The sequence below is a fragment of the Medicago sativa genome, chromosome 6, assembly GCF_051527215.1.
Source record: "Medicago sativa cultivar Bolivia chromosome 6, Bolivia_mono, whole genome shotgun sequence".
Classification (NCBI taxonomy): domain Eukaryota; kingdom Viridiplantae; phylum Streptophyta; class Magnoliopsida; order Fabales; family Fabaceae; genus Medicago; species Medicago sativa.
Window position 1 is genome coordinate 71944906 of NC_140754.1, and position 27572 is coordinate 71972477.

At 33.5% G+C, this 27572-nt stretch overlaps 3 protein-coding genes and 1 long non-coding RNA gene across 7 annotated transcripts; 2 read left to right on the plus strand and 2 right to left on the minus strand.

Annotated features, from left to right (window-relative positions):
• Positions 1-11360: 11360 nt before the first annotated feature.
• On the plus strand, positions 11361-12560 carry LOC146916681 (F-box only protein 8-like). The gene has a single exon (XM_085721699.1). The coding sequence runs from the start codon at positions 11361-11363 to the stop codon at positions 12558-12560; it is 1200 nt and encodes a 399-aa protein (XP_085577825.1).
• Positions 12561-13437: 877 nt separating this feature from the next.
• Positions 13438-18894, minus strand: LOC146916682 (ATP-dependent Clp protease ATP-binding subunit CLPT1, chloroplastic-like). The gene is made up of 6 exons (XM_085718660.1): positions 18654-18894; positions 18533-18577; positions 16591-16700; positions 15160-15339; positions 13948-14075; positions 13438-13635 (listed from the first exon to the last, which is right to left on the minus strand). The coding sequence occupies exons 1-6, from the start codon at positions 18863-18865 to the stop codon at positions 13594-13596; spliced, it is 717 nt and encodes a 238-aa protein (XP_085574786.1). The 5' UTR covers positions 18866-18894; the 3' UTR covers positions 13438-13593.
• Positions 18895-19755: 861 nt separating this feature from the next.
• Positions 19756-20594, plus strand: LOC146916683 (uncharacterized). The gene is made up of 2 exons (XR_015015212.1): positions 19756-20048; positions 20154-20594. It is a non-coding gene; the product is annotated as an uncharacterized LOC146916683 (long non-coding RNA).
• A 263-nt stretch (positions 20595-20857) lies between these two features.
• LOC146916684 (pre-mRNA-splicing factor ATP-dependent RNA helicase DEAH1-like) lies at positions 20858-27127 on the minus strand. Of its 4 annotated transcripts, XM_085718663.1 has the most exons (5): positions 27000-27127; positions 23032-25333; positions 22259-22934; positions 22040-22153; positions 20858-21165 (listed from the first exon to the last, which is right to left on the minus strand). In XM_085718663.1, exons 2-3 carry the CDS (start codon positions 25312-25314, stop codon positions 22914-22916), a joined length of 2304 nt encoding a protein of 767 aa, XP_085574789.1. In that variant the 5' UTR covers positions 25315-25333; positions 27000-27127; the 3' UTR covers positions 20858-21165; positions 22040-22153; positions 22259-22913. The 4 variants fall into 4 exon arrangements, with proteins under 4 accessions (XP_085574789.1, XP_085574788.1, XP_085574787.1 ...); XM_085718662.1 differs by having other exon boundaries at positions 22040-22934; XM_085718661.1 differs by having other exon boundaries at positions 22259-25333.
• Between the last annotated feature and the right edge of the window lie 445 nt (positions 27128-27572).

Here is a 27572-nt window from a genome sequence, read left to right on the forward strand (position 1 = left end):
TTGTTGATTCATGTTATATACACACAATAATGGAAAATAAGCAAACGGGAAGGAAAATGAAAAATAAGAAATTGAAAGCTCTATTACCATGATTTTGAATTTATAAATACTTAATTATGTCACATTTTAACAAATGTGTGTTTTTTTTTTTGAAGGATCAAACAAATGTGTGTTTTATACACTCTAAATCATAATAATGAAACTCTCGCATTATGTTTGGTAAAGACACAACTTTGCAATCCCACTGTTTTGTACATTCTATGAAAAATATAGTATTACTGGAATAACCATACTTTTGTTCCTCTAGTTGTTGCCAAATCAACAACCGATGAAGTGTTCGTATCGGATGGAGCCTCCGACTAGCTTATGAGCTAAAGCTGAGAACATTTGATCATTGATTGTTAGGAGTTATTTTCTCACATTATTAGTTATGTTATCGTCATTCAGCTGCTCATAAGTTACCTCAAATAGTAAAAACAGAAGGATGAGTAACACTGCAATTCCACAATAACACTACTGCGAAAAAATTCGACTTTCAAAAAACTTGTATAAAAAAGAATGAAAAATGTATAATATCTAATCATTGTAGTGACATGGAAATCTAAAGGAAATTAATGTATCTGCTAGTTGATAAGCTTGACGAAAAGTATACTCAATTTTCTCTAGAGGAACTTGTATCGCTTTATCCGCAGAAAATTCTTACACTTGCTTCTTGAAGTTTCAATCAATATCACCGTAATGTTTAAAAAATCGGACCAAACCGGCTAGTTCAACAAAAATGAAACGTTTATAATTTTTGCATTATTTATTTATTATCTGGTTTAACTGTGGTTGAACTGATGAAACCAAATAAAACATGATTTAGAGGTCTCATTGGTTCGATCTCTGGTTTATTTTTTAAAACATTTGTATTATTGTGATAGAACATGAAACCTAAAGCAAATGAGTAATGTTTGTTTTCCCTTCCCCTACATTTTATATCATAATAAATTTAGTATTACAAAAAAAGGAAACATTAAAAACTGTATGATAGTTTCAACTTGTATTAAGAGAAGAATTGAACAATAGGAATCTTGTTGAGACTTTTTCCAAAACCATTGTGATTTGAGGAAGGAATTAATGTACAAACAGACAATAGGGCTAATTCTTGAGTGTCCTAAAAGTCTCCTACATTCAACTAGCTATCTAGACAACTTCTAATTACCTTCTATCCCCTGAGATACACATTTCTTATGAAGTATAGACACAAACACGGACAGTGGACACCATACATGACACCAACTCATAAAAAAACAGTAATTATTTAAGGAAATGAAAGTCATGCAAGTGCTACATGACTTTTCTAACAAGTGGCCTCAAATTATTGAACTAAGATCAAAATAAATATAGATAAATATCGTGAGGAAATTGCACTCGCCTCCGCCCTAATGAAATTTCGGGATCGTGAGGAAATTGCACTCGCCTCCGCCCGAGGAAATTGCACTCGCCTCCGCCCTAATGAAATTTCGGGGTCTAACTCATCCTTACAAAACCGGGGTTTTTCCCAATACACCCCCGTCATGCCCAACACTATTTGGGCTTTGGTGCGTCTCCGCCCGAGGAAATTGCACTCGCCTCCGTCCTAATGAAATTTCAGGGTCTAACTCATCCTTACAAAACCGGGGTTTTTCCCAATACACCCCCGTCATGCCCAGCACTATTTGTCCGGGGTTCGAATCCCGGCCATCACAAAAAAAAAGTATAGATATATCTTCGGAAATGCTAAGTGTCCTCTTTTTTTCGGAAATGCTAAGTGTCCTCTTTTTTTTTCTAAAGAAGCTAACCCCGGCCTTCGGAAATGCTAAGTGTCCTCTTTTTTCGGAAATGCTAAGTGTCCTCTTTTTTTCTAAAGAAGCTAACCCCGGCCATCAAAAAAAAAGTATAGATATATCTTTTTTCGGAAATGCTAAGTGTCCTCTTTTTTTCTAAAGAAGCTAACCCCGGCCATCAAAAAAAAAGTATAGATATATCTTTTTTCGGAAATGCTAAGTGTCCTCTTTTTTTCTAAAGAAGCTAACCCCGGCCATCAAAAATAAAGTATAGATATATCTTCGGTTTTCTAATATATCTTCGGTTTTCTAAAGAAGCTAACCCCGGCCATCAAAAATAAAGTATAGATATATCTTCGGAAATGCTAAGGGTGGCCACTCCCGAAAAAATGTCACTCCCTTAGCATTTCCGAAATGGCCACTCTCGAAAGAGTGGCCATTTCGGAAATGCTAAGGGAGTGACATTTTTTCGGGAGTGGCCATTGAGTGACATTTTTTCGGGAGTGGCCATTCGGGAGTGGCCATTGAGTGACATTTTTTCGGGAGTGGCCATTGAATTCGACAGGCTCTGATACCATAATGAAATTTGGGGGCCTAACTCATCCTTACAAAACTGGTTCAACAAGGTGAGGATTGCCTCCTCTATATAAACTCTTATCAAGAGTCTTATCTATCCGATGTAGGACATGGGTTTTTCCCAATACGCCCAAGATACACTTAAAATAGTGCACATCCTCTTTGTTTGACAACTACGGGAGATGTACGACTGAGGAGAGGTTATCAATGTCTTTTACAAAATAGAGGTAAGTGCAATTTCTCCTTGTTAGAGAATGCAGCAGCACAAAGTCGATAATAATTATATTAGGGATTGATAAGCATTTATTTAGGCATGACTAAACACTCAAGCAGACTATCAACATGGCTGATGCTGAAGCTAAAAGTTTAAACCATTGCAAACTCTGATATATTAACCTTTTTTGTTATTTTGAAAAAGAAAAAATTGTGACAACAATTTGGATGACTAACATAGCCTAAATATATGATTCGTTATGTTATGTTTAGTAGATGGTTAATACTATATTTTAAACTTAATAGGTATAACAAACTTTTGCAAGCCATTAGTTCGTCTATTTTTCCTAAAATCATCTAAGTTCAATTTTATTCACAAAATAGAGTCCCATGATCTTTCCTATCCTTAAAAACATCTCTACATACTATCCAATAGCTCATTTAATCAATCAAAGTAAATCGGTTTCACAAAGTTCGATTAATTCCACAAAAACTCAAAGTTCGTCCAATTTTAAACTTGATTCAAAACCAAATTCATTCTCAATCTAAAACCAAGTTAAACTACTCATAAAAGTCCAATTATACTTCAATTAGATAGGGTTAGGTGTTTGGAACGCATACAAATACTTAAAAGATCGCAAAATGAGAAAAAATTGGGTTTCTGGAACACAGAGGGGGGCGCACGGTCGTGCCGACAGGGCACACGACCATGTGTCCCAATATCGTGAATATGAGCACGGCCGTTCCACTGGGCCGCACGGTCGTGCTCGTATGACAGTTCAGATTTTCCGATTTTCTCCGTTTCGCCGTTTCATGCATAAAATTCCAACCGTTTATTCGATTTCGATTCTGTTTTCTCCTACATGTTCCATTCACTCAAACCTATCATATTCTTCAGTCAAAATCAAGTTTCCCCATACCAAAACAACTTACTCAAACCTCTCATAATCACTTATTTTCCAGAAACACTTAAAACGATTTTTCACACAAAACCCAAGTTTCTTCCCAACCAATCTTATATTCAAAACTCATGAACCAAAACAGAAAATCTACCCATATCATTTCATCACAACAACATCACCATTTCACTATAATTCACCAAACAAAAACAACTTGATCACAACTTCATATATATTGATACCCAAAGCATGTATTAGCATCAACAACACAATCTAACAACAATTCAATCATCAATTCATGGTTTCATCAACAATCAATAACAACAACATCACTTTTCATCATTTTAAGCAAAAATCATTAAGTTTTCATATTAACATACTTTAACAATGAAGAACAAACCATAACAATAAATTTTTCACTTTTCAAAAATGCCCTCAATTTTTTATACAAATAACACATGTAACAATTTGATAAGAATAAATTTATATATTAAAATAAAAGTGTACTTGATGCTCGTACAATTCCTTTTAAGAATGTATTGATTAGCGTAATTGCACAATGGCAAGTGTATCAATCGTTTTCATCAAGTAATGAACTTAGTAAGTAGAGTATTGTATCCATAGGGATTGTCCTTTCATCCGAACAATTCTTGTTACTTATTTTTGTATGTTTTGACGGTATAAAAGTGAGTTGCAATTTTTATCTGTTTGCAACAGAGCGAATTTATTTGTTTTGGTTGCAGAAAAGTAAGCAGCGGTTAGGATTCTTCGAATGCCCTCTGTATATTTATTGTTGGATAATACATAATCTAAATGTCGTGTTTACTTATCTCTTGGTGACTATAGAAGTGATAAGGTCATTTGGAGTTTCCTAAATAGTTGGGCACCACCTGACCCAATGAGCATCATTCACTAGGTACCTAATTAGGCATTTCACTCTGATGGCTAACTGCACCTGCTGATCGCACGGTGATCCTTACGTGTGGGGTTTTGCTAATTCAAAGGTAATAGAAATATAAACTTAAATTGGCTTTCCAGTGTTTCCCAAGGCAATGAATGCCAAGGTTCCCTTAGGTCTTCCCATATATGAATCTTAGGACACTCATAACACACACACACACTCTCTAAGCTTATTTTGTAGTTCTACAAACGGACAGCCCTAATCTACGTCTACCTTACTAAGGGTTTCAAGAGAATGGTTTTACTAGGTTATAGCTTTAAGTCGTACAGCTAGGTGCTTGTTTCCCTAATTACTTACCAGTTAATTCCTAGCTTCAGTAATGCACCACACGACCCAATCGGTTCTAACCACTGCGTACCTACTTCCAGGGTCAACATTTCATATGGTATCTTTGGCTAATTAATAATCACTTACTTCCTGGACAAATAGTTATCAGTAAAGAGATATAAATATCAAGATATAAGCATCTAGTTAGTACCTAATCTAGGGTTGCACCTCTCACATAAATAAAGACTATAATCTAATAAAATTCTATAGTGGACAAAAGCATAAATAAAATAAATAACGACAAATTAAATTAAATACATATCCAACAAAAATATACAGAGATTCATCTTAGAACTCTAACCTAAAAAGATTAAGTTACACGCGGTAACTAAAGAAGAATTACTAAAGATAAAAACAGACCCAAGAAAATCAAGGAGAAGTTAGAAACTCTCCTAAAGCTCCAAAGCTGTCTTCCTCTTGAACTGCAATAGTTCTGAACGAGAAATTCTGAATGAAGAAGATAGGTATTTATAGTGATAGTTTCTACCTAAATTTGGGATAAAAGTGCGGGCTTTACCCAAAATAATAACAGAAAAAGACAATTGTGCCTCGAGTTTTTAGGCGCTCGAGGCACATTGTTAGCGTGCCTAGCTAGCGCATGAGAGTATGGAAAAATCCATGCCCTAGGCGCATGAACATTGCCCTAGGTTCAGGGATGCCTACTCCTTGTGCTAGGCACATTGTTCATGTGCGAGCCATACTTCTCATGTTCTAGGCGCATGACACCTCTTTCCTGGGCCCAAATTCTATGATTTTCTATCGTTTTGAGTCTTCGTCTTCAAATAACTTTCCTCAGAACTTGGGAACCGAATTCCTCCCATTTGTAAGTCTTCTAAGGCCTCTTGAATCTTCATTCTTTGTTTCTTTATTCTTCGTAATTTTTCAGATGTTCTTGATGAAGGTGAGAAAAACACAAGAAGGGGGAGTTAAATTGTGTTAGCTTTTTATTCTCCTAAAACTGAATTCACTGATCTGAATCTGATAGGTTTCAGGTTCTTATGAAATGTTCAGAGTCTAAGTGCAGCGGTTACTTAGAGAGAGAGAGAGAGAGAGAGAGAGAGAGAGGGAGAGAGAAAGAGAAGGAAGAAAGACACAAAGCAATTATAGTGGTTCCTTCCACAATCCGGAGTAGTCCATTCCCCCTTGCACTTCCAAGTAGAGTTCACTAAAATCAATATCTGATTACAATTGCTCAAGCACAAAAGCAAGAGACTTCAAACTACTCAAGCACAACAACAAAAGGTTTCCTATGCTCAAGCACAACTGCAAGAGACTTCCTATGAAAATCAAGGAGAAGATAGAAATTCGCATGAAGCTCCAAAGTTGTCTTCCTCGTGAACTGCCACAGTTCTGAACGAGAAATTATGAATGAGGAAGACATGTATTTATATTGAGAGTTTCTACCTGGGTTTGGGCTAAAAGTGCGGGACTTACCCAAAATAATTATAGAAAAAAACAATTGTGCCCTGAGTTTTCAGGCGCTCAAGGCACATTGTTCGTGTGCCTAGCACATGAGAGTATGGAAAAAGTCATGCCCTAGGCGCATGAACATTGCCCTAGGAGCATGGATTCCTACTCCATGTGCTAGGCATATTTCTCATGTGCTAGGCACATGGCACCTCTTTCCTAATTTATACAAATGAAGTCAAAACCTCTAAATCCTTCCTCAGATGCTTTCAATTCCAACAGAGTTGATTCTTGTTGTTTCATTAACTCAATATTTATCTTTTAAATCACTCAACTCATTGGTTATATGTTCAAAGTGTGTAAGGAGCTCTTTAAGTGAATCAATAAGTTCTTCTCTAGGAATATCAGAATATACCTTATTTTAATCCTCAGAGTCTGATTCTAGTTCAGCTTCTAAAGTCATTGTAGCTACTAACCCAGCACCTACTTTGGCTTCATTTCCAGCATCATCCTTCTCAGACCCTGATTCGCTATCCATATCTTCCTAGGTGGCCATTAAGCTCTGCTTAATCTGTCTTATATACTTGTTGGACTTGAAATTGGGTTTCTTGGACTTCTCCTTTAATTTATCCTACTGAAAATCACGATAATCAGCAATAAAGTGTCCAGGCTTCTTACAGTTGAAGCAACCTATTTGATCTTCTTTCTTGGAACCTTTGTAACCACTGCTTCTACTCAAGAACTTCTTGTTTTTCTTAGCCAAATACTAAAGTTTGTTTGAAAGCATTGCCATCTTCTCAACCACAATAGGGTCTTCATCAGAATCTCCATCAGGTGACTCTTCTTTAGACTCATTTGCTTTGAGATCTTGTGACTGTTTCCCTTGGGACTTTAGTGCAATAGACTTTGATTTCTTAGCAGAATCATGCTCATTAAGACTAATCTCATGAACCTTAAGAGAACTCATAAGATCTTCAACACTTAGAGTGTTTAAATCCTTAGCTTTCTCAATAGCAGTTACTTTAGGTCTCCATCTAGCATGTAAGCTTCTTAGAATCTTGTTCACATGATCAGAAGTTATCTAACTTTTCTTCGATATTTGATGTCCAAATACTAGAGTCTGAAATCTTGAGTACATAGCCTCAATACTTTCATCGTCTTTCATCTTGAACAACACATACTGATAAACAAGCATACTAGTCTTTGCTTCTCTAACCTTCTTGCTACATTCATTGTTAGCACAAAGTGAAGAAACCATTGCTTTAGCAGTAGATTTATCACTCATCTTCAGATATTCTATGCGAGGTTTAACAGCAACAAGAATTCCTCTGATTTTGTGATGTTTCTTGTAAAGCTTGTTTTGAGCAGGAGCATGCTTCTTCCTATCAATAGCAGATCCTTCTTCATCAAGGGGGAAGTCACCAACACCATCTTCAAGAATATTTCATAATTCATCATCTAAACCCTTGATGTCACTATACATCTTGGTTTTCCACCAAGAGAATTCTTCAGGATATCCATAAATCCTTGGAGATTTGCTGGAGTCAGATTTCTTATCATCAGAAGTACCATAGTCATAATGAATAGCATTGTTATTCTGACAAGAACTTGAGCTATCACCAGATACCATATATTCTCAGATCTTTATCCGTTACACTGTTAAGTGTTAAGACAACAGACCAAGGCTCTAGATACCAACTGAAGGTCAGAAAAACACAAGAAGGGGGTATTGAATTGTGTTAACTTTTTCTTCTCCTAAAACTGAATTCACTGATCAGAACCTGATATAGTTCAGGTTCTGATGCAATGTTCAGAGTCTAAGTGCAACGGTTAAGTAAAGAGAGAGAGAGAGAAAGAAGAAAGACACAAATCAATTACAGTGGTTTCTTCCACAATCCGGAAGTAGTACACTCCACCTTGCACTTCCAAGGAGAGTTCACTAAAATTAATATCCGATTACAATTGCTCAAGCACAACTGCAAGAGACTTCTAATCAAACAGAATTACAAAGAAAATGTTTGCGGGTTGAACACTTGATATACAATCAGGGGTGTTCACAATACAAATCAGATAAGACTCTTAAGACTCTATAATTTCTAAGATATGAAAGTTGTTAAGAAATTCTAAGAGAACTTTGATGTGAAAAAGTTTCAGCAGAGGTTTTGTACTTGTAAAATTGTTGTAAGAGTCTTGCCAATCTTTAGGTCTTCACTCCTTTATATAGAGGTGTGAAAGATACTTTAGAAATTGCCAGCACATCAAAAGTGTCGTTGTGAAGCTTGATCAAATCACCAATGATTTGTTGCCTGATTTGGTTATTGTCCTATGAGGGAACAATTTCAAATCCATTCCAAGTGTAGAGCATAACTAGCGTAGGTGTAGCTGTATTCTTGTACTATTGCAGACATGAAGAGTGAAGCAGTGCAGTAGAGGTTGTACAATTGTACTATTGTCCTTTTCCTGTGCTCTTCAGTGGATAAGCATCCAATGCCTTCAAATTCCTCTGAATTAACCGTTGCTCCAGGCTTCCATTCCTTCTGCAATCATAAGCTTTCAGAATAACAGCTTTTAACAAACTAAAGATTCCAGTCTTCAGCCTCTGATGAACTACATCTTCTAATGACTTTCAGCTACTGGTAGACAACTTCTGATAATCTTCAGCATCTGGTAGACAGCTTCTGATAATCTTCAGCTTCTGATGACGTCAGCTTCTGATGATCTTCAGATGCTTCTTTCTTACAACACAAGCTTCCTTTTTGTGAGTGTCATTGCTCTCATTTGTTCTTCTAGAACCTATATTTATTTAATTTTTTTTGTTTATGGTCTTGAACAGTAGAACAAATATTAGCATATTCAATTGACATTTTTAATACCTTATTATCAAAACTCAAAGTGATATTATCAAACACATTTTGTTCCAACACTTGATTTGCGGATTTGCATTATTTCTTCATGAATTACTTCAAAAAACCCCTCAAATTGCTATGTTTTAAGAAAATTTGATATAAATACTCAAATATAGAAAAATTACAAAAGTCCCGAAATCATATGCAATCGTTCTAATACTCCTCCTTTTTGCTGTTATTTCCTACTACTGAAAAAAATGCTAAGAATAACGTAAGATGACTTGTCATCAGTAATAAACACAACTGTCCAGTTTTTTTCTTTATCATTTAAAAAGTGTGACGAACTAGATGAGTGTATATATACTTACTTTTTCATTATCCTTAAACAACTTTTTCTATAATAAAGATTATTGTTCATGTCATTAAAAATATAAGAATTTACATTATATATTTTTTGTTACATTGTTAGCTTCATGAAAATAGATTTTTTTTTTTACAAGAGTTTCATGGAAATAGATAATCTTGGTTAGTTTGATCTGTTATAATTTTAAATCAAAAAATATTTATATTTCTACTTTTAATCAAAATTTCATAAAAAAAAAAATAAACATCGTTCATAATTTTCAAACAGTAGCACAATAAAAAGAAAGGAAAGACATGCACGTTAGTGCCCGTCTTAACGGTAGTATATATAAAGAAAACAACTTGTTTCAGCACTTTTGGGCTGTCTTTTTCTCTTTTCAAAAATGCCCTCAATTTTTAATACAAATAACATACGTAACAAATAGATTAGAATAAATTTAAATATTAAAAAATTGTAACAAACACGATATGAATATATATATATATATATATATATATATATGTCTAATTTTTTTTCCTTTATCATTTAAAAAGTGTAACAAACTAGATGATTCTATTTATACTTACATTTTTATTATCCCAATTATACACTTAAACAACTTTTTCTATAATAAAGATTTTTGTTGGTGTCATTAAAAATATAAGAATTTAGATTATATTTTTTCTTTGTTATACTGTTAGTTTTTTGGAAATAGATAATCATAATTAGTTTGATCTGTTATAATTTTAAATCAAAAAACATTTATATTTTTACTTTTAATCAAAATCAAAATCATAATTTCTAAAAAAAAAATCGTTCATATATAATTTTCAAATATTAGCACAATTAAAAGAACGGAAAGACATGCATGTGAGTGCCCGTCTTTTCGCTAGTATATATAAAGAAAACAACACATTTCAGCACTTTTGGACTGACTTTTTCTCTTTCCAAAAAATCCCTCAATTTTCAATACATATGACACACGTAACAAATAGATAATAATAAATTTAAATATTAAAAAAAATGTAACAAACACGATATGAATATATATATATATATATATATATATATATATTCTTACATTTTATTCCTTTATCATTTAAAAAGTGTAACAAACTAGATGAGTATATTTATTCTTACATTTTATTATCTCAATTATACCCTTAAACAACTTTTTCTATAATAAAGATTATTGTTGGTGCCATAAAAAAAAGGAAGTTAGATTATATTTTTTTTGTTATATTATTGGTGTTATTGGAATATATATTCCTGTTTAATTTGGCTTGTAATAACTAGAAAGCAACAAATATTTATATTTTTAGTTTTAATCAAAATCTCAAAAAAAAAATAGTTCATAATTTACAAATTTTAGTTGCTAGTACACACTAAAGAAAATATGAGATTTAAGGTTTATTTTTTTATTCTAATTATATCCTTAAACAATTTTTTTTATTATATTGTTATATTATTGATGTCATGGAAAAAGGTAAAATTTTAGGAAAAACCAATGCTATTATCCACCCTTAAAAAAATGATTTTTTGAAGGAAAATAAAAAGAAAGAGATCAAATATTTTTTTGTTTAAAGAAAAAAAAAATGATATTATCCATTAAAAAGAAATTTGTTAACAAAATTTGTTTAGTTTGGTGAGACATATAATGCGGTTCGGTTTGTTTCAAAAGAAAAATTATATAAAGCTCTTTGCTTGATTACGTTTTAAAATTGTATCGCCAAACAAATATCATTCATCGCTTGTTTTTACTCTCAGTTCGCAACATTTGCTGCACTTTTCAAATTCTAAGGTAATTCTAAATTGTTTCTTTCAATTTCAATTTCTAAGTGTAAATAAATTTGGACGGATACAAATTTTAAGGTTTGTTTCTAAAATAATCCTCTCTTTTTCCTTACTCGGTAACAATTTTTTTTAGGTTTCGCTTGAGTGTGAGTAGCTCTCTCATAGTCTGGTAATCCACTACAAGCAATGTCAAACCAGAAGAAATCTTTGATTGTGACCAATGAAAAGGTAAACAACTACTTACATGATGATATAGTCTTCTCTATTCTATCAAAGTTACCTCTTAAATCTTTGAAGCGATTTGGATGCGTCCGCAAATCATGGTCCCTCTTATTTGAAAACACTTATTTCATGAATATGGTCCGCAATTATTTTTTATCCAAAGACCCTTCTCATCACCGTGATGCCTTTCTCCTTCTAGGACAGGTGTTTTCACCAACAATCACGTTGTATTCTCTTTTAGATGAGAGGATTGAGAATATGGTCAAGCTAAATATTCCAAATCCATTTCAAGAGCAAACTAAAACTTGCCTCCTGTTTGATATTTTAAATATGGGTGGTATTAATGAAGTTATATGTGTTCGTTGTCTTTTTCGTGATAACAATTTGAAAACTTATACAAGAGTTTTACTATGGAATCCAACTACGGATGAATCAAAGGTCATTCCTCGAAGTCCGACTAAGTCTCAACGGGTTTATGTGGATGTGAATGTTCATGGATTTGGTTATGATTGTGTTAAGCATGACTATAAGGTGCTTCAACATATACAATTTATGCATCGTTCGTTTCCATGTACCGGATATGTGTCATTGGGAAATATAACTTTCGAACCCTTCTGGGAGATATATAACTTAAGAAGTAATTCTTGGAGAAAACTTGATGTCGTTATGCCTACATTTTACCATACTCCTCATGCTAGAGTGTACATGGATGGAGTGTGTCATTGGTTATCTATAGATTTTGAATCATATTTAGTGTCGTTTGACTTAAGCAATGAGTCGTTCTTTACCACAGCTATACCATCAGACATAGATTGTGGTTTTGATGAAGGATATTTATGGAGACACTTGATGGTGTTAAACGAATCCATTGCCCTGGTCACATATCACGAAGAGAAGACTACTTTTAACATATCAATTTTAGGTGAATTAAATGTGAAAGAATCATGGATCAAACTCTTCATTGTTGGATTTTTGCCTTCCATCGAGTACCCAATTGGAGTGGCAAAGGGAAAATTATTTTTCAAAAGGATAGATAAAGAATTAGCTTGGATTGACTTAACTACACATATGATTGAAGATTTTGGTGCTAAAGAAGGGGACTGTAGTTTTAATATGCTAGTTTACAAGGAAAATTTTCTTCCAATCGATCGGTGTAATAAATAAAAATTGCTTTTCTTGTTTTCACTTTAAGCTTGATTGATTTTGTGCTTTAATTTTTCTTTTGTATTTCAAATCAAGATCAATAAATTGAATGTGTTTCAGAACTATGGCTTTAGTTCAAATCAAGATTAAGGGTATGACTACACTTTTCCTTGAGTTTCATCATTATTATTGTCTTTGTTGATTCATGTTATATACACACAATAATGGAAAATAGGCAAAGGGGAAGGAAAATGATCACATGAAGTATTACAAACACTCTCATGACTTCAAACATAATCACATGAAATATATAAGATTTTTTCCATTTCCCAATGGAATATGAAAATAAATTGAAAGCTCTAGTACCATGATTTTGAATTTATAAATACTTAATTATGTCACATTTTAACAAATGTGTGTTTTATACACTCTAAATCATAATAATGAAACTCTCACATTTTGAATAATAAAACCAAACATTAATTTCTTTAGAAAAATTGAGTAGAGGTAGGTGATCTTTGCAACAACCAAGAAGCCTGCCTTGGTTCAGATTTTGGTACCGATGAAGTGTTCGTATCGGATGGAGCCTCGGACTAGCTTCTGAGCTAAAGCTGAGAACATGATATTTGCATCTGATGCTTTGAGTGGTTAACTGTTTTATTGAGCAGCATTTGATCATTGATTGTAAGGAGTTATTTTCTCACTATTAGTTATGTTATTGTCATTCAGCTGCTCATAAGTTAGCTCAAGCAGCAAAAATCTTGTTTCATGGTTCTCTTTCTCTGTTGGCTTGGTGCCTTAATATAAGTATTTGATGTTTTTTATAAAATAAAAAAAATAAGTGTTACAAGGGAAAAACAGAAGGAAGAATAAGACTGCAATTCCACAATCACACTACTGCGAAAAAATTCCAAAAAACTTGTATAAAAAAGAATGAGAAATGTATAATCTCTAATCAATGTAGTACAACAGTATTTGACATGGAAATCTAAAGAGGGAAAGTATAGTCAATTTTCTCTAGAGGAACTTGTATCGCTTTATCCCCAGAAAATTCTTACGCTTGCTTCTTGAAACTCCAATCAATATCACCACTAGCCTACAAGAAACATAAACCATATTTTATAGTCATTGAGGTGTCAGTCGGTCGAAGTGAATATTATTGTAATGTTTAAAAAATCGGACAAAACCAGCTAGTTCAACCGATAGAACCGGGAATAGGACAGTTCGCCGTTAGTTTGATTCCGGTTATCATGAAGTCCGGTTGAATTTGGCTTGAACCGGAGTTGAACCACAGTAGGTTCAAACATTTTCAATTTTTGCATTATTTATTTATGATCTGGTTAGACAATTGTTGAACCAATGAAACCAAATAAAACATTGTATTATTGCAATAGAACTTGAAACTTACTGCTGTTTCAGCAATTTCTTTGGCTTTTTCATCGTTGAAACCTAAAGCAGACAAGACCTTTCGACCTGCCGATTCTTCTTGTGACCAAATTCCAAGAAGTAAATGAGTCACGTTTGTTTCCCCTTCACCTACATTTTATATCATAATAACTTAAGTATTACAAAAAAGGAAACATTAAAAATTGTATGATAGTTTCAACTTGTATTTAGAGAAGAATTGAACAATAGGAATCTTATTGATACTTCTTCCAAAACCAATGTGATTTTGAGGGAGGAATAAATGTACGAACAAACAATAGGGAGTGTCCTGAAAGTCTACCACATTCAACTAGCTCACTAGACAATTTCTAACTGCCTCCTATTGTCTATTTAGTACATTTTATTACAGTTGTTACACTTGATTAGTTTCAGTCCTACTATCTCCTGAGATATACATTTCCTATGAAACATAGACACAAACACGGACAGTAGACAAACTGAGGCATAACTAAACACTCAAGTAGACTATCAACATGGCTGAAGCGTAAAAGTTTAAAGTACTAAAGCTGGCTGAACTGTAAATGTCTTTCACAACACCTGATTTTCACTCCTTATTGAGCAGTAGGGAAAAATAAACAATTAAAATTTAAAATCAATTTTCATATTTCAACCTTTTTCTAACAGATCAGGCACAGACGAAGATAACAGAGTTTTTTCTTTTACTTGAACTTGCGAACTCTGATATATTTCCTTTAAAGTAGCCAGTAGATTAATTAGCGTTGTGTTATTTTGACAAAAAAAAAAAAAAATGGGACAACAATTTGGATGATTAACACAGTCTAAATATATGATTCATTATGTTTAGTAGATGATTAATACTATATTTTGAACTTAATAGCTATAACAAAGTTTCGCAAACCATTAGTTATCCATTGAACACACTTAACCACGATTTTAAACGTCATTACTCATCAAACATGATTTTTTTTCAGGTGTATATTTCAACACAAATCGTCGTAATTAACTACATATTTGACCTACATCATCCAAACTGTTGTTGAAATTTGTGTGTCAAAATATCGTTTCTGATTAATTAAAACATGAACACAATGGCACAAAATTTGAAAATGGAGCCCTACCACCAACAGAACAATGAATCTAGCAGATCAATTGGGAAAATGCCAGGAGGCTACTTCTCAATACATAGATATGTCATCACCTAAATCATCCATACCTGACTTTGATGTCTCATTAAGTGCCCAATCGAGGGCTTTATGAAGTGGTTCAGTCAAAGAAGGTACCACAGGGGTGGAGTAGAACCAGTCAGATTTCCCAAGTATCTCTAATGTTTGTTCGCGTACTTTCAGATAAGTAATTCCATTAGCTCTTAAGAATTTTGCAGCTTTACTTGTTCCTGAAAAGGACAGCAAAAATTAATCAAATGTTGAACAACGTATACAAGGTACCCAACCTGAAAACAACACAACTTCCTTCCGAATAAATGGAAGGATCTTGGCATGATTTTTAAAAAATTTGGCATAATCTTAGGAGAAACAAAACCTAGAATCAAATATTCAAACTTGGGTATGCCTAGCTCACTATCTATTATAATTTTCAAACCCACAACTCATTTCTTAGAGACAGCAGTGTTGACACTTTCCGGTCTACGCATCCAATTTTAAGATTTAATAATGTGCAATTGTTGAATCTAGTTATAAGAAACACAACTGACCCAGATACAGTTTTGTCAAAACTCAAGAATGTCTTGGCCCATATGGAAGGAATGAACAAAAAAATTGACCACCAATAATTCAGAGCAAATGAACAATGCCAATATTGCCAAGTAAATCCTGTAGGGGAAACTAAACAGTTTCTAGAAAAAATCACAGGATTAATCTTTCTACATCCATTCTTGGTTCTTACATACAAGCACAAAGCACTAAAATATATTTTGGCTTGCATACGTCCGGATTCGAAACGAACTTATAATAAATGATGCCAGTGGATGGTGCATATCAAAATAACACAACCAAAAGGTGCTTAATCGCATTTAGGGGGCATATGGAAGAGTTTCTTTAAGTTAATGTTATGATTTATAACAAAAGCGCTCGTGTAATATTGGAAAGAGATTATAGAAATAGTTTATATATGTAAATATGCCCATAATCTATTCCGAAGTTATATAATAAGCTATTCAAATAACTAATGGAAATAACTTATGTATAATTTCATCCATCTCAAGTTCCATTTTTCAATGAAAACAAATATTAAGAATGCAAAAAGCTTTCTACCACGTGCCATATGTACCCAAATGCTTATACCTATTAAATTTATGTGTTTATAAAATAAACTCTTATGTGTGATACTGATAACCACTTATTGCATAATGGTTTAAGAAAATGAATAATGCCCTGCCAGTATAAAATCTCTTTACACAGTCACTCAATCACATTTTATTGTTCAAGTATGACATGATTGGACGATAGTGTAAAACATTTTTACAGTGTCATTGTATATCAAATAAACTCTAACTCTTGAGCCAAGCACTATCTTGGAAAAGTTCAATAACTAAAGCATCTATTCCATGCGAAAAGAGAAATGCATTTTGCTATTACTACTGAAAGTAAAATAAAAAATAAAAAACTAATTGAGCATTGCAACAAACCTTCAATTAAAATCCCCATGAGAAGAGCTTCGGTTCCTACTTTAGGATACTTAAGTTTCCTTGTTTCCAACTCCGCCATTGCATATGCCTTTATAGCCCTCGCCGACCACCTTAAACCAAACAAAAACAAAACAAATTGATGAGAAAATCATCACAAAACAAAAAAAAAACCCAATTACATGAAGAGTATTGCTATTTAGTACGGGAGATAAATCCACGAAAGACACGATACAGTGCAAACTGACAATTATATATATTTATTTTAACAATAAATTAATACAATTAAGGCGGTTAGCGGAAATCATGGGTCGTTCTTAGTGTTATTCTTCGCTTTCGTGGCTTTTTCCTTTCGTACAAACTAGTCTTATCCTTACATGAATTATTGAAGAGTAAACCTAAAACTTTTCTCCTAAACTTTCATTATCTATCCTATTTTTTTTTTTTTTTTTTTTTTTGTGAACCATTATCTATCCTATTTATTCCCTAAAGTATAGAAATGTAATGAATAGACTATAAACGATCTTCAATCAATCATGTTAATCCACAAACTCTATCTATCTATCTATCTCTATCTCTATCTCTTCTATTTTTTAAACATAAATGAGGACTAATAGTTTAGGAACTATTTCTTATTTTTTTTATACTTCAGAGACCAAGTACAAATAGTATGGACCAAATTGAAGTTTCACGCATAATTGAATTATAAGCAACGTGAACAAATTGAAGAAAACATGTCGTTTCTCTAACAATGTTGTCAATTCCAGAAAATAGCCGTCATTTCAAATTTTAGTACTGTTCAATGTTAAAGCACCGCTAAAGCCACCATTTGACAACACTATGAACTAAATATTGTATCGCATAATAATAACGATTTGTTCGAATTCAACACAAACCTGTAGCCGTATAGCTCGGCTATAACAGTTACTCCCTCCATCCCTTATTACAGGAACGTCTAACAAAAATATGGTATTAAGAAAATTGTTGGACTGATAAATTTGTCTGAAATGTGAGTGTCTATTGGTAAATTACCCTATGCGAATAAATGCATTCAATGTTGATTTTTAATATACTCAGGCAAGTCGGTAATACTAATCAGGGATACATTTAAATAAATGCATCTAGAAATTTGTAGAGCACTTATATATAGGGACAAACAATTTTTTTTGAAATGGTCTGTGGACAACGGGAGTACTCCCTCCATCCCTCAATTTGTAGACCCTTCACAAAAATTTAATTTTCCTAAATATAAGACCCTCTACAAATTTCTATATACACTTATTACTCTTTTCCCCCAAATATATCTCTTATTAATACTATCAATTTATCTTAGAATATAAAAAGTAAACACTAAATGTATTTATTCATAAAGGATAAATTAGCAATAGTCTGACATATTTCAAATAAATTTATCATTCCAACAACATTTTCTTAATACCCGTGATTTTCGTTAGAAGTTCTTATAATAAAGGACTAAGGGAGTTTTGACTGCATTCAATCCACAAACATAAAAACACAAAATTCTAACCACAAAAACCAATTAGATGAATTATTCTAATTTATATGTATTCGGCTCAAGTACCAACTAATCCTGTTAACTTAGTGGGGCTCAATTGAAGCCGGAGAAAAGCCATGTATTATAGTATAGATCTATGAGGCATGGACACTCTTTGGATTAGGCGTGTTCCGTTGTGGGACACGACACACCAAGATGACACCGACACGTCTAATTACACTGAATTATATGATTTTCTATTAGAGGTGTTTGGCGTGTCAGTGTCCGTGCTTCATAGGTATAGACTAACTCAACACATAAATTGTTAACACTAAATAATCGAACCTGAGACCTTGAGAGGAGCAGAGTCATAGGTCCCGGACCCAATTACATGAAATATTGAACTACAAACAAAATGAACAAACAAACAAACAAACAAAAAAAACTCACTTTGAAGGATTTGGAGTTTTCTTGGTTTCACCAGATTGTGGATTCCTGCAAAAAAAAAATAGAAACTTTAAGCAAATTAAAACCGACCCAGAAGAAAATTTGAAGAAACTAAACAACTTACGGGTCAGTGGGGAGATTAAACGGCACCGTTTCTGAAGTGGCACGGAAGTTTGTGATGGAAATGGGTCGTTGGAGAGTAAATTTGGTTCCAAAGAGAGAAGTGAGAGAGAGAGTACATGATTGGTTGTTGTTGGAAAATGAACGAGGGAAGAGTGTGTTGGTGTTGGGTTTGAGAAGAAGAGAGTGTGAAGAAAAGGTTGGAATGGAAGCCATTGAAGAAAGAGAGAGAGGTTTTGGGGGGTGCGCTTTTGGGTGGGTTTGGATGAATTTGTAGTGTGCACACTTTGTTCTTCTAGTAGTTGAAAGATACTCATTTTTGGTATTTTGAATCTCACATAGATAAATTTACTTTCACAAAAGATAAAAGAAAATGTTTATTGTCCTCGTGAGCTTAACTCAGTTGGTAAGGAGAATGCATAAAATATGCAAGGTCCGGGGTTCGAACCCGGGCACCACAAAAAAACGGTTATTGGGCACTTTGGTCCTGACTCTGTACCACGCTGTTATAAATATCCCTAACTCATGATTAAATATATCCCTAACTCATGATTAAATATAAAGTAATACACTTCTGTTATCAGTTTAGTATCTGACGTTAAAAACGTTTTTTCACTGATGAGGTGACATGCATGGGGTGTCACAGGAACTAAAGTGAAAGTAGAAAAGAGTCACTTTGATCCCTGGACTAAAAATCAATATCCTAAATTGAATCTTATGCACGCTACCTCATCAGTTAACCGGGGTTGGGTATTGGTTAAGGAATCAAAATTAGAACATTTGTTTTAATAAAATCTTTCTTCTGTTGACCGTTTAATCAATGTCTCTGATGCACCGATTAAATTTCTCTAAACAAATTATGACACAATTTTTTAATAAAATCTTTCTTCTTTGTTGCTTAATCGATGTCCCAAAGGCAATGTTTAACATTCTCCAAAGAAAAAATAGTTCAACCAAGAATATTGATATTGTTAGGATTAACATCCTTATTCACGTTTAAATTTAGGAACTTGCAATTGTAGTTTTTTTATCAGGTAATTTAGTAAAATTGTAGTTTTTTTATAACGAGTCAAAATCACAAGTTTCGTGAAGAGTGAGGGCCAAAATGCATTTAAACCTGAAAAACTAATGAGGTTGAGGAAAACACATCAACATATTCACTAGCCACATTCAACATTTATTACAATTTTATAAATGGCTTCTTATAAACTCCAAAGTCCTAATATTCATTTAATTGAATTCATTTAATTGAAGTTAACTGAGCATGTATATTTACTTATAAAATGATCTAAAAATTGTCTTTATTGCATGCAAAGGAAAACAAATATGGCTCAATTTCTTATCTTTATTTATGTTTTAATCATCTTTCTTTCTCTATTTCTTGTTGAAACGAATAGGAGTATGACTTTTTACACCATTTTTTTTCAAGTTTTCTCTTTTACACAATATTTTATCACATTGCAATGACATTTTTCTTAAAACTTTTTCTTATTTTACAATGCAGTTAATGTTCGTTGTGTTACTGTCGATGATTGTCCAAAGGTGAAAAGACCTCTAGTTATGAAGTGTTCAGGTAATTACTGTTTCCACTTTTTGAGTTGGAAAAATTAATCAATTATGAAAAAAATTAGGTTATGTCTAAGCTTAGCCTGTGATCTCAAGTCTGTTCCAGTTGTGATAATCACTCTTGTTGATGTGGAACAATGGATGGATGGATGGGATGAGTTTTGATGTTAAAAATGGAGCTGTTGAATAAGTTCCTTTGAACAAGAATTGTTCAATGATCCCAATAAATAGATTGTTGACTTTTCTTTATTAAGGGATGGAATATTTTTTGGATATGGAAGAAAATAGCTAAAACCAAATATTTATGGTCCGTTTGAATTAGCTTATTTTAGAGCTTATATAAAACAGTTTATGCAAATAAATGTGTTTTTATGTATTATTTATAAGTTTTTAAGGTAGTTCATGAAAAAACAATTTATGAAGATACAATTTTCGTTAATGAGAGATTATAAATTAAAATAAAAGTTTACTTATTTACATAAGTTATTTTTCATAAGCTCAAACCAAATGGGGCCTAAATATTATTAAAACTAGATGGTGGTAGTACTAGTTTTTCACATTCGCGCAGAATCATTATTAGCTTTGTAATCTTGTAATAATTCATATTCTCTATACTCATCAAATAACATTCTTTAATCATGCTTAAACAAACTTCCACAAAGCTAAGTATTAAAAGTGAATTGCAAATTACAATGTATCATAGAAAAATACAGCCACAAATATATTCATTAGAGTGTAAGAGCAATATTTGTATAACTTAATTATAAAACAAATAAAGGATGAAAATAGACAATGCATTAAAATTTCATCAAACAAATGAATCCCCTTCTTGCTCTTCGATGGAATTGCGGTGAAATCGACGCAGATACACACATTCTCCCCCATTTTGTCATCAAACAACATAGATTGAAGGTATCCTTCATCAATCTTATCTAAAATGTAACTAGAATCTAGCAGAACCACAAACAAAAAGTAATCAGCAACAAATCTGTTTGGACAAAGGCATTTGAAATACTTATTTACTCTATTTATTTCCATCTATTTTATATGATTTAGCCTAATTATGATACATAATATTAGTACAGTTCCTGTTAAGTAATTAGATGATAAAGTAAGCATGTTCAGACAATGGCAAAGTCTCAAGTTGCATGATCATGCTCAACAATCAGACCATCAATATAACAGATTTTCAATGTTATAAATTTTTCCAGATGCTACAAAAGGAGAAAGTAATCCATGAACATTTTAAATTATATTCTCGAATTCAGCTGTTACGAACACAAGTTCTATGAATTTTTAAAGATATGGCAGGGTTATAATGCATTTGTATCTATGGTCATTTAATCTTGACAGAAATGGAAGACCATAACCAATTGCATAAGAGTTTCATAAACTAATTTAATATAGAAAAGAGCATATGGATCAGCCCCTATTCCCTCCTCCAAATAAATGGATTTAAGGATGCGTTTGTTTCAGCTTTAAAAAAAATAGATTGTGTCAAAAGAATCTAGAGATTTTTATTTAGAGATTTTAAAAAAAAATCTGAAGTTATTTGTGTTTGTCTACTATCCATAAAAATCCATTTATTTTAAAAAATGAGTTCTAACATGCACATGTGTTATCTCCTTGTTGTTGAAAAAAATAGATTTTGAGAAAAGCTAATCCTAATAGCTTTTCATTATAGAGTCAAAATAGATTTTTTTGATAAAATGATTTTTCTAAAAATCCTAAACAAACACTCAAAAATGAAAAAAGTGATTTTTTTAAGGAAAAAAATAGATTTTTTTTGGAAAAAATCTGAAACAAACAGGCCCTAAATCATACCTTTGATTGCTTAAGTTCTTCAACCTTGTTACTGTCTATATGCACTTTGAATTTTGTATATTGAACAATGACTGCATTCTCTAAAGTCTAAACTTGCCTTAATCAGAAATAACTCTAGCAAAAATAAGATAGTATAAATATCAGAAGATTCGAGTAGGTAAGAAATAGTAGAGAAAATATTTTGCAGAAAATAATCATTGTCAAACAATATAGCTTCACCCTTTGATTAAACAAAAGAATTGAAGTATCATGTCCTCCTTCCAATCTGCAAACAGCAAGCAAAACATTCAAAGGAAGAAATAGACAAGAAAAAAAAAAAAAATCATGAAACATGGACTCCAAATTATAACAGAGCTTCCAATATATTTCTCAATTGTCCGCATAAAAAAGTTAATAAAAGACTTTCGTAAACAAATTTAAAATCCAAGTCTTTTGCAGAGGCAGAAAAAACTACCAAGAAAATGAATTACTAAATAGAAATAAAGCAGGTAATGTACTTCCCTCCAGAGGCATACTCTTTCCTCCAACAAAACCACCTCCTAATGAATGTAAGCATATTTGGGTTAGGATGTGCCGGCTCCAGCTGACTTCCCTGCAAGTCCACTTCCACGGGGCATTTTCTTGGAACTCAAGTCTTCAACATCCTTGGGGTTGTAAAAGTTGGGGGCTATCTCCAGCAACCACTCTGGCTTTATCTCTGTGACCTGTCTCAGATATTCCTTGGTTGTAAGTACTAGTTCATGGTACAAAACCAATCTAGGAAAAACCTCGGTCAGCCCCGAACTAGGATGTATGTGAGCAGTTTGTAGACGTTTAACCATCTGATAAGTACCATATTTTTGCAGCTTTGCAGTATTAGGGAAAAATCCAGATGTTATGGATTTCTTGATGGCATCTAAATCATTAGAATTCGAAGTTAGTTCAATCTCAACCCTCTCCAAGAGACCTACAAGTTGATCACGGATATCCTTAGCACGTTTCATACTCCTTACCTGTATATAATTCTCATAACACCATTGTCTTGAATAATTGGACTCCTTCCATGAATTGTAGATATTTAAATGAGCAATGTGGTCACCAACATTTCCAGTGTGAAAATTCATTCTTGCATTGTCTGCATGTACTTTTTTATTCTTCGGACTGTAAAATATTGAACTGCCAACAGAAAGCATAGCAGCAATGGAGATGATCTCGTCAGAACACTTGTACTTTTCTGAAGCAATTATCATTTTTGACAGCATAGGATCAAGTGGGAACTCTGCCATTCGTCTGCCTACCTTAGTTAACTTGCCGTGCCCATTTAAAGCACCCAGATTACATAAAAGCTCCACGGCATTCTTTAAGGCATCAAGTGGTGGAGGATCCATAAATTCAAACTGAAACAATTTCTCTATCTCAATACCAAGACTAATTAAAGTTAAGACGACATTTGCAAGGTTAGTCCGTTGTATTTCAGGTGTAGTATTATCTTCCATATCATTTTGAAAACTGTATGAAGTATACAATCTAAAGCACTTACCAGGACCTGTTCTTCCAGACCGACCTGCTCTTTGCATTGCTGAAGCTTTTGAGATGGGAGTTACTAGTAAAGACTCCATTCCAGTCCTTGGATTATAAGATTTCATCTTACAAAATCCTGGATCAATGACATATTTGATCCCATCAATTGTCAAAGATGTTTCTGCAATATTGGTGGCAAGGACAACCTTTCGAGCCCCTTTAGGTATGGGTTCAAATATTTTAGCCTGTATTTCAGTTGGTAGGTTGGCATATATAGGACATATAATTAACTCATCTATTTTAGACCCCAAGGCTCCCATCCGAAGCTTCAGGTGTTCTTCTGCGGTTTCAATTTCTTCTTGACCAGTAAGGAATACCAATATATCTCCGGGAGGTTGAGTGGTATGGATCTGAAGCGTCGTATCAATAGCAGCATCAAAGTAGTTGGCTTCTGCTTTTTCCGTGAAGTGTATTTCAACAGGATATGGTCTCCCAGGAATTTCGAATTTTTGAGCATGATCAAAGAAGTTAATGAACTTCTCTGCATCCAGAGTAGCACTAGATATCAACAACTTAAGATCAGGTCGGGCACGGGCAACATCCTTAAGTAATCCAAACAAAATATCAGTTGAAAGTGTTCTTTCATGAGCCTCATCCACCATCACAACACTATAACTGTCCAGCTCAGGTTGAGCAAGGAATTCCCTCAACAACATTCCATCCGTCATATATTTAACAATGGTTTTCTTGGACGTGCAATCCTCAAAGCGTATGGAGTAACCAACCTCGTGTCCTAGTTTAACACCCATTTCTTGAGAAACTCGGGCAGCAACACTCATAGCAGCAACACGCCGTGGCTGAGTACATGCAATCATTTTTCCATGCTTTGTATAACCAGCTTCGTGAAGATATTGGGGAATCTGTGTAGTTTTTCCGGAACCAGTTTCACCAACAATGACAAGTACCTGGTGATCATGAACAGCTTGCAGAAATTTATCCCGAACAGCATAGACAGGTAGTTTTTTCCTCTCCTCCCGAATTGCTTCTAAAGCTGACCTCTTAGCTCTAGACTTTTCCAATGCAACCTTTTTCTCATAATCAAACTTAACACCATCCATTACCGACGACTTGATTAAATCAATCTGGTCCTCAAACACAAACTGGTAATCATCACAGACTTGTCTTTTATCTTTCGAACCAAATTTCAGTGTCGCCTTTCTAATTTGATGTTCCTCCCAAGCCTCTTCTTTCTCAGCATTTGGATCATTGTAACGCTGCCTAGCCACAGAAAACCTCTTCTCTTGATTAACACCAGCTTGCTGATCATCATAAGCTTCTGGCATTCTATACTCATGACTCCCACTCTCTATTTCCTTCTTCGCAAGTACATTGTATATCTCTTTCTTGTGCATGAAATCACGGTATTCCACGTCTGAACGCTTCACTCCTTCAAATAGATAATGCTCATCTTCAATGTCATCTCTAAGTTCTTGTAATTTCTGCTCCTCCCTTTTCTTCAAGTACTTTTGCCTCGAAACTTCTCTCAAAGCTCGAATATCCTTGTTCTCCTCTGCAGCATTAGATTTTCTTCGAATTTCCTTTGGTTCGGCTAACTTGCGCGTTCTAGCTGCATCTCTTTCTCTCAAACGCTGCTCTAGTTCCTCCTTCTCTCGCTGATCTTTCAATATTTCTTCATCACTTGCAGAAGCTCTTCTCTTAAATTCCCTCTCTTTTTCCTCAACTTGAACTGATTTTCTACTTCTCTTCCTATCCATGTCTTTCACAAAGATAGACCTAAAAACAGAAGGCACAAAAATTAATTAGCCGAAATTTCCGGAAATATTTAAATTATATTAATGATTATTATATATATAGTTATCAATGCGGAGTTGCGGCGCAGCGCGGCTAACCAAAAAAATGGTGTAGTGCGGGAGCGGGCGCTATTTCAGTGACGCGAACACTAGTACACACACACACACACATTTACCACACAAGCAGAAAAATATCATACATGAACTAAAACAGTATATTATATTTCAACACTAACAATATGTCATATTTATTGAAATAATATACTATTTTTACTATGGTTTAATGTGCTATTTCTTTTATCAAAGTTATTTTATCATCTTAAGTCTTAAGGGTCAAATTTCAAACAAAAAAACAGTCTTAAGAGGTCCATGTTCAAAAAAGAACAAGTCCAATAATTCAGTAACCCAAGATTTGTCGCGTAACAATAGCAACACGCCCCTCTTCTCTTGCTTCAGTAGCACCGTTTCATGCCTTCTTCTAAAACAGTGATAAAGGGTTATATGAACATCTTCCCCTACTACTGTGTTTCAACCTCCCTTATCTTCCCTGATCTATGTTATTCGTCTGTCGCGTTTTAGAAATTGGTTTTTTCTTAAAAATCGATCCGTTTCAGCAACGTAGCATGTTTACATGGGTGATGTGGTGGAAGCGGATGATATTGCGGTGGATCGCACTGGGATAATTCGGTCAAAGCGGCAGCATATCTGAACCGCTCCGGCGCGGCTGGGAGCGGGCGGCATCAAGATTTCTGCTCCGCACAGCTATATTGGCTGTAGCGGCCGCTATTGACAACAGATATATAACTCCACTTTTAACATTATTTTTTCTTCTCTAATTCTTTTGCATTATGCCAATCAATGTCTAAAATATCCCAAAAACATTATAAAGCCCGTTTGTTACATCTTATTTTGTAAAAACAAAAATAAACTTTTTAGGACAAAATAATTACTTTCCAGAAGTTTTCATATATTGTTACAACAACAACCAAGTCTTATTTCACGTAAGTGGGGACCGCTACATCGATCAAATTATGCCATAGTCTTCTATCATGAACCATATTTCCATCCATTTCATTAATCTCGAAATCTTTCCCAATAGTTTCTCTTATAGTTTTTCGAGGTCTTCCTCTGCCTCTATTGATCTGACTATCCTTCATCTGATCTACTCTCCTTAATACAAAATCTACATGTTCCATTTTCCACCATTGTTTCTATTATAGATGCTACCTAAACTCTCTCTAATATTGCTACAAATTTTTCAAAAAACTCAAGAATTTGGAAATAATCTAAAAATTTCTTCAAATGAATCAGATTTTCAAAAAAATCATTTTCTATAACAACAATGATTTTGATACTCAATAATTTAAATATTAAATTTTAGACATTTGTGTTTGTTTACCAAAATGAAAATCACTTTTTCTATAAAGTAATGATTTTCTGTAAAGCTACAACACAAAACTTCTCAATTGAATCAGTCTAATCGAACATTTAATCAAATCCCCAATCTAATCGAACAAATTCATAATCTAATTGAACCATATGATCCGAAAATACAAACCCTAATTAAGAAACAAGAAACTGAAAGAAAGAAAAAAAGCTACAAATAGAAACAAAAAACAACGTTGGTAATAGAAGTACGAGAAACTAACCTAACGATGTTTGTGTGCGGAAATCGATGCAATCGATGATGAATTGAATGAAGGACGAGGATCTTGGTGAACCAAAAAGGGGGAATCGAAGAGAATAAGGACGAAGCTCCAACACCATAATACAACTTGCAAATTGGGGGCACAAACTATTTATATGTGTAATTTTCTTGTTTAATTATGTATTTTCTAGTTAAATAAGTAAATGGTCCCATAAATATATCAATTGTTGCCATGTCAGCGTGTTAAAGAGGGGTTAACAGCTAGGACTAATTTCATGAATAGAAAAATTTTTGTTCAAAAAAAAAAAATGAATGAAAAATTTTAGCGCGACTAAAGGTCCGTTTGGATTAGTTTATTTTAGAGTTTATATAAAATATCGTATGAAAAAAATAATTTTTTTTTTATTATTTATAAGTTTGTTAAGGTAGTTTAAAGAAAAACAGTCCATGAAAATACAATTATTGTTGGTGAGAGCTTAAAAATTAAAATAAAAATTTATTTATTTACATAAGTTATTTTTCATAAGCTGGACCTAAAAGCCTAAAGAAAATTTTCGAAGAACTAAAATCAACA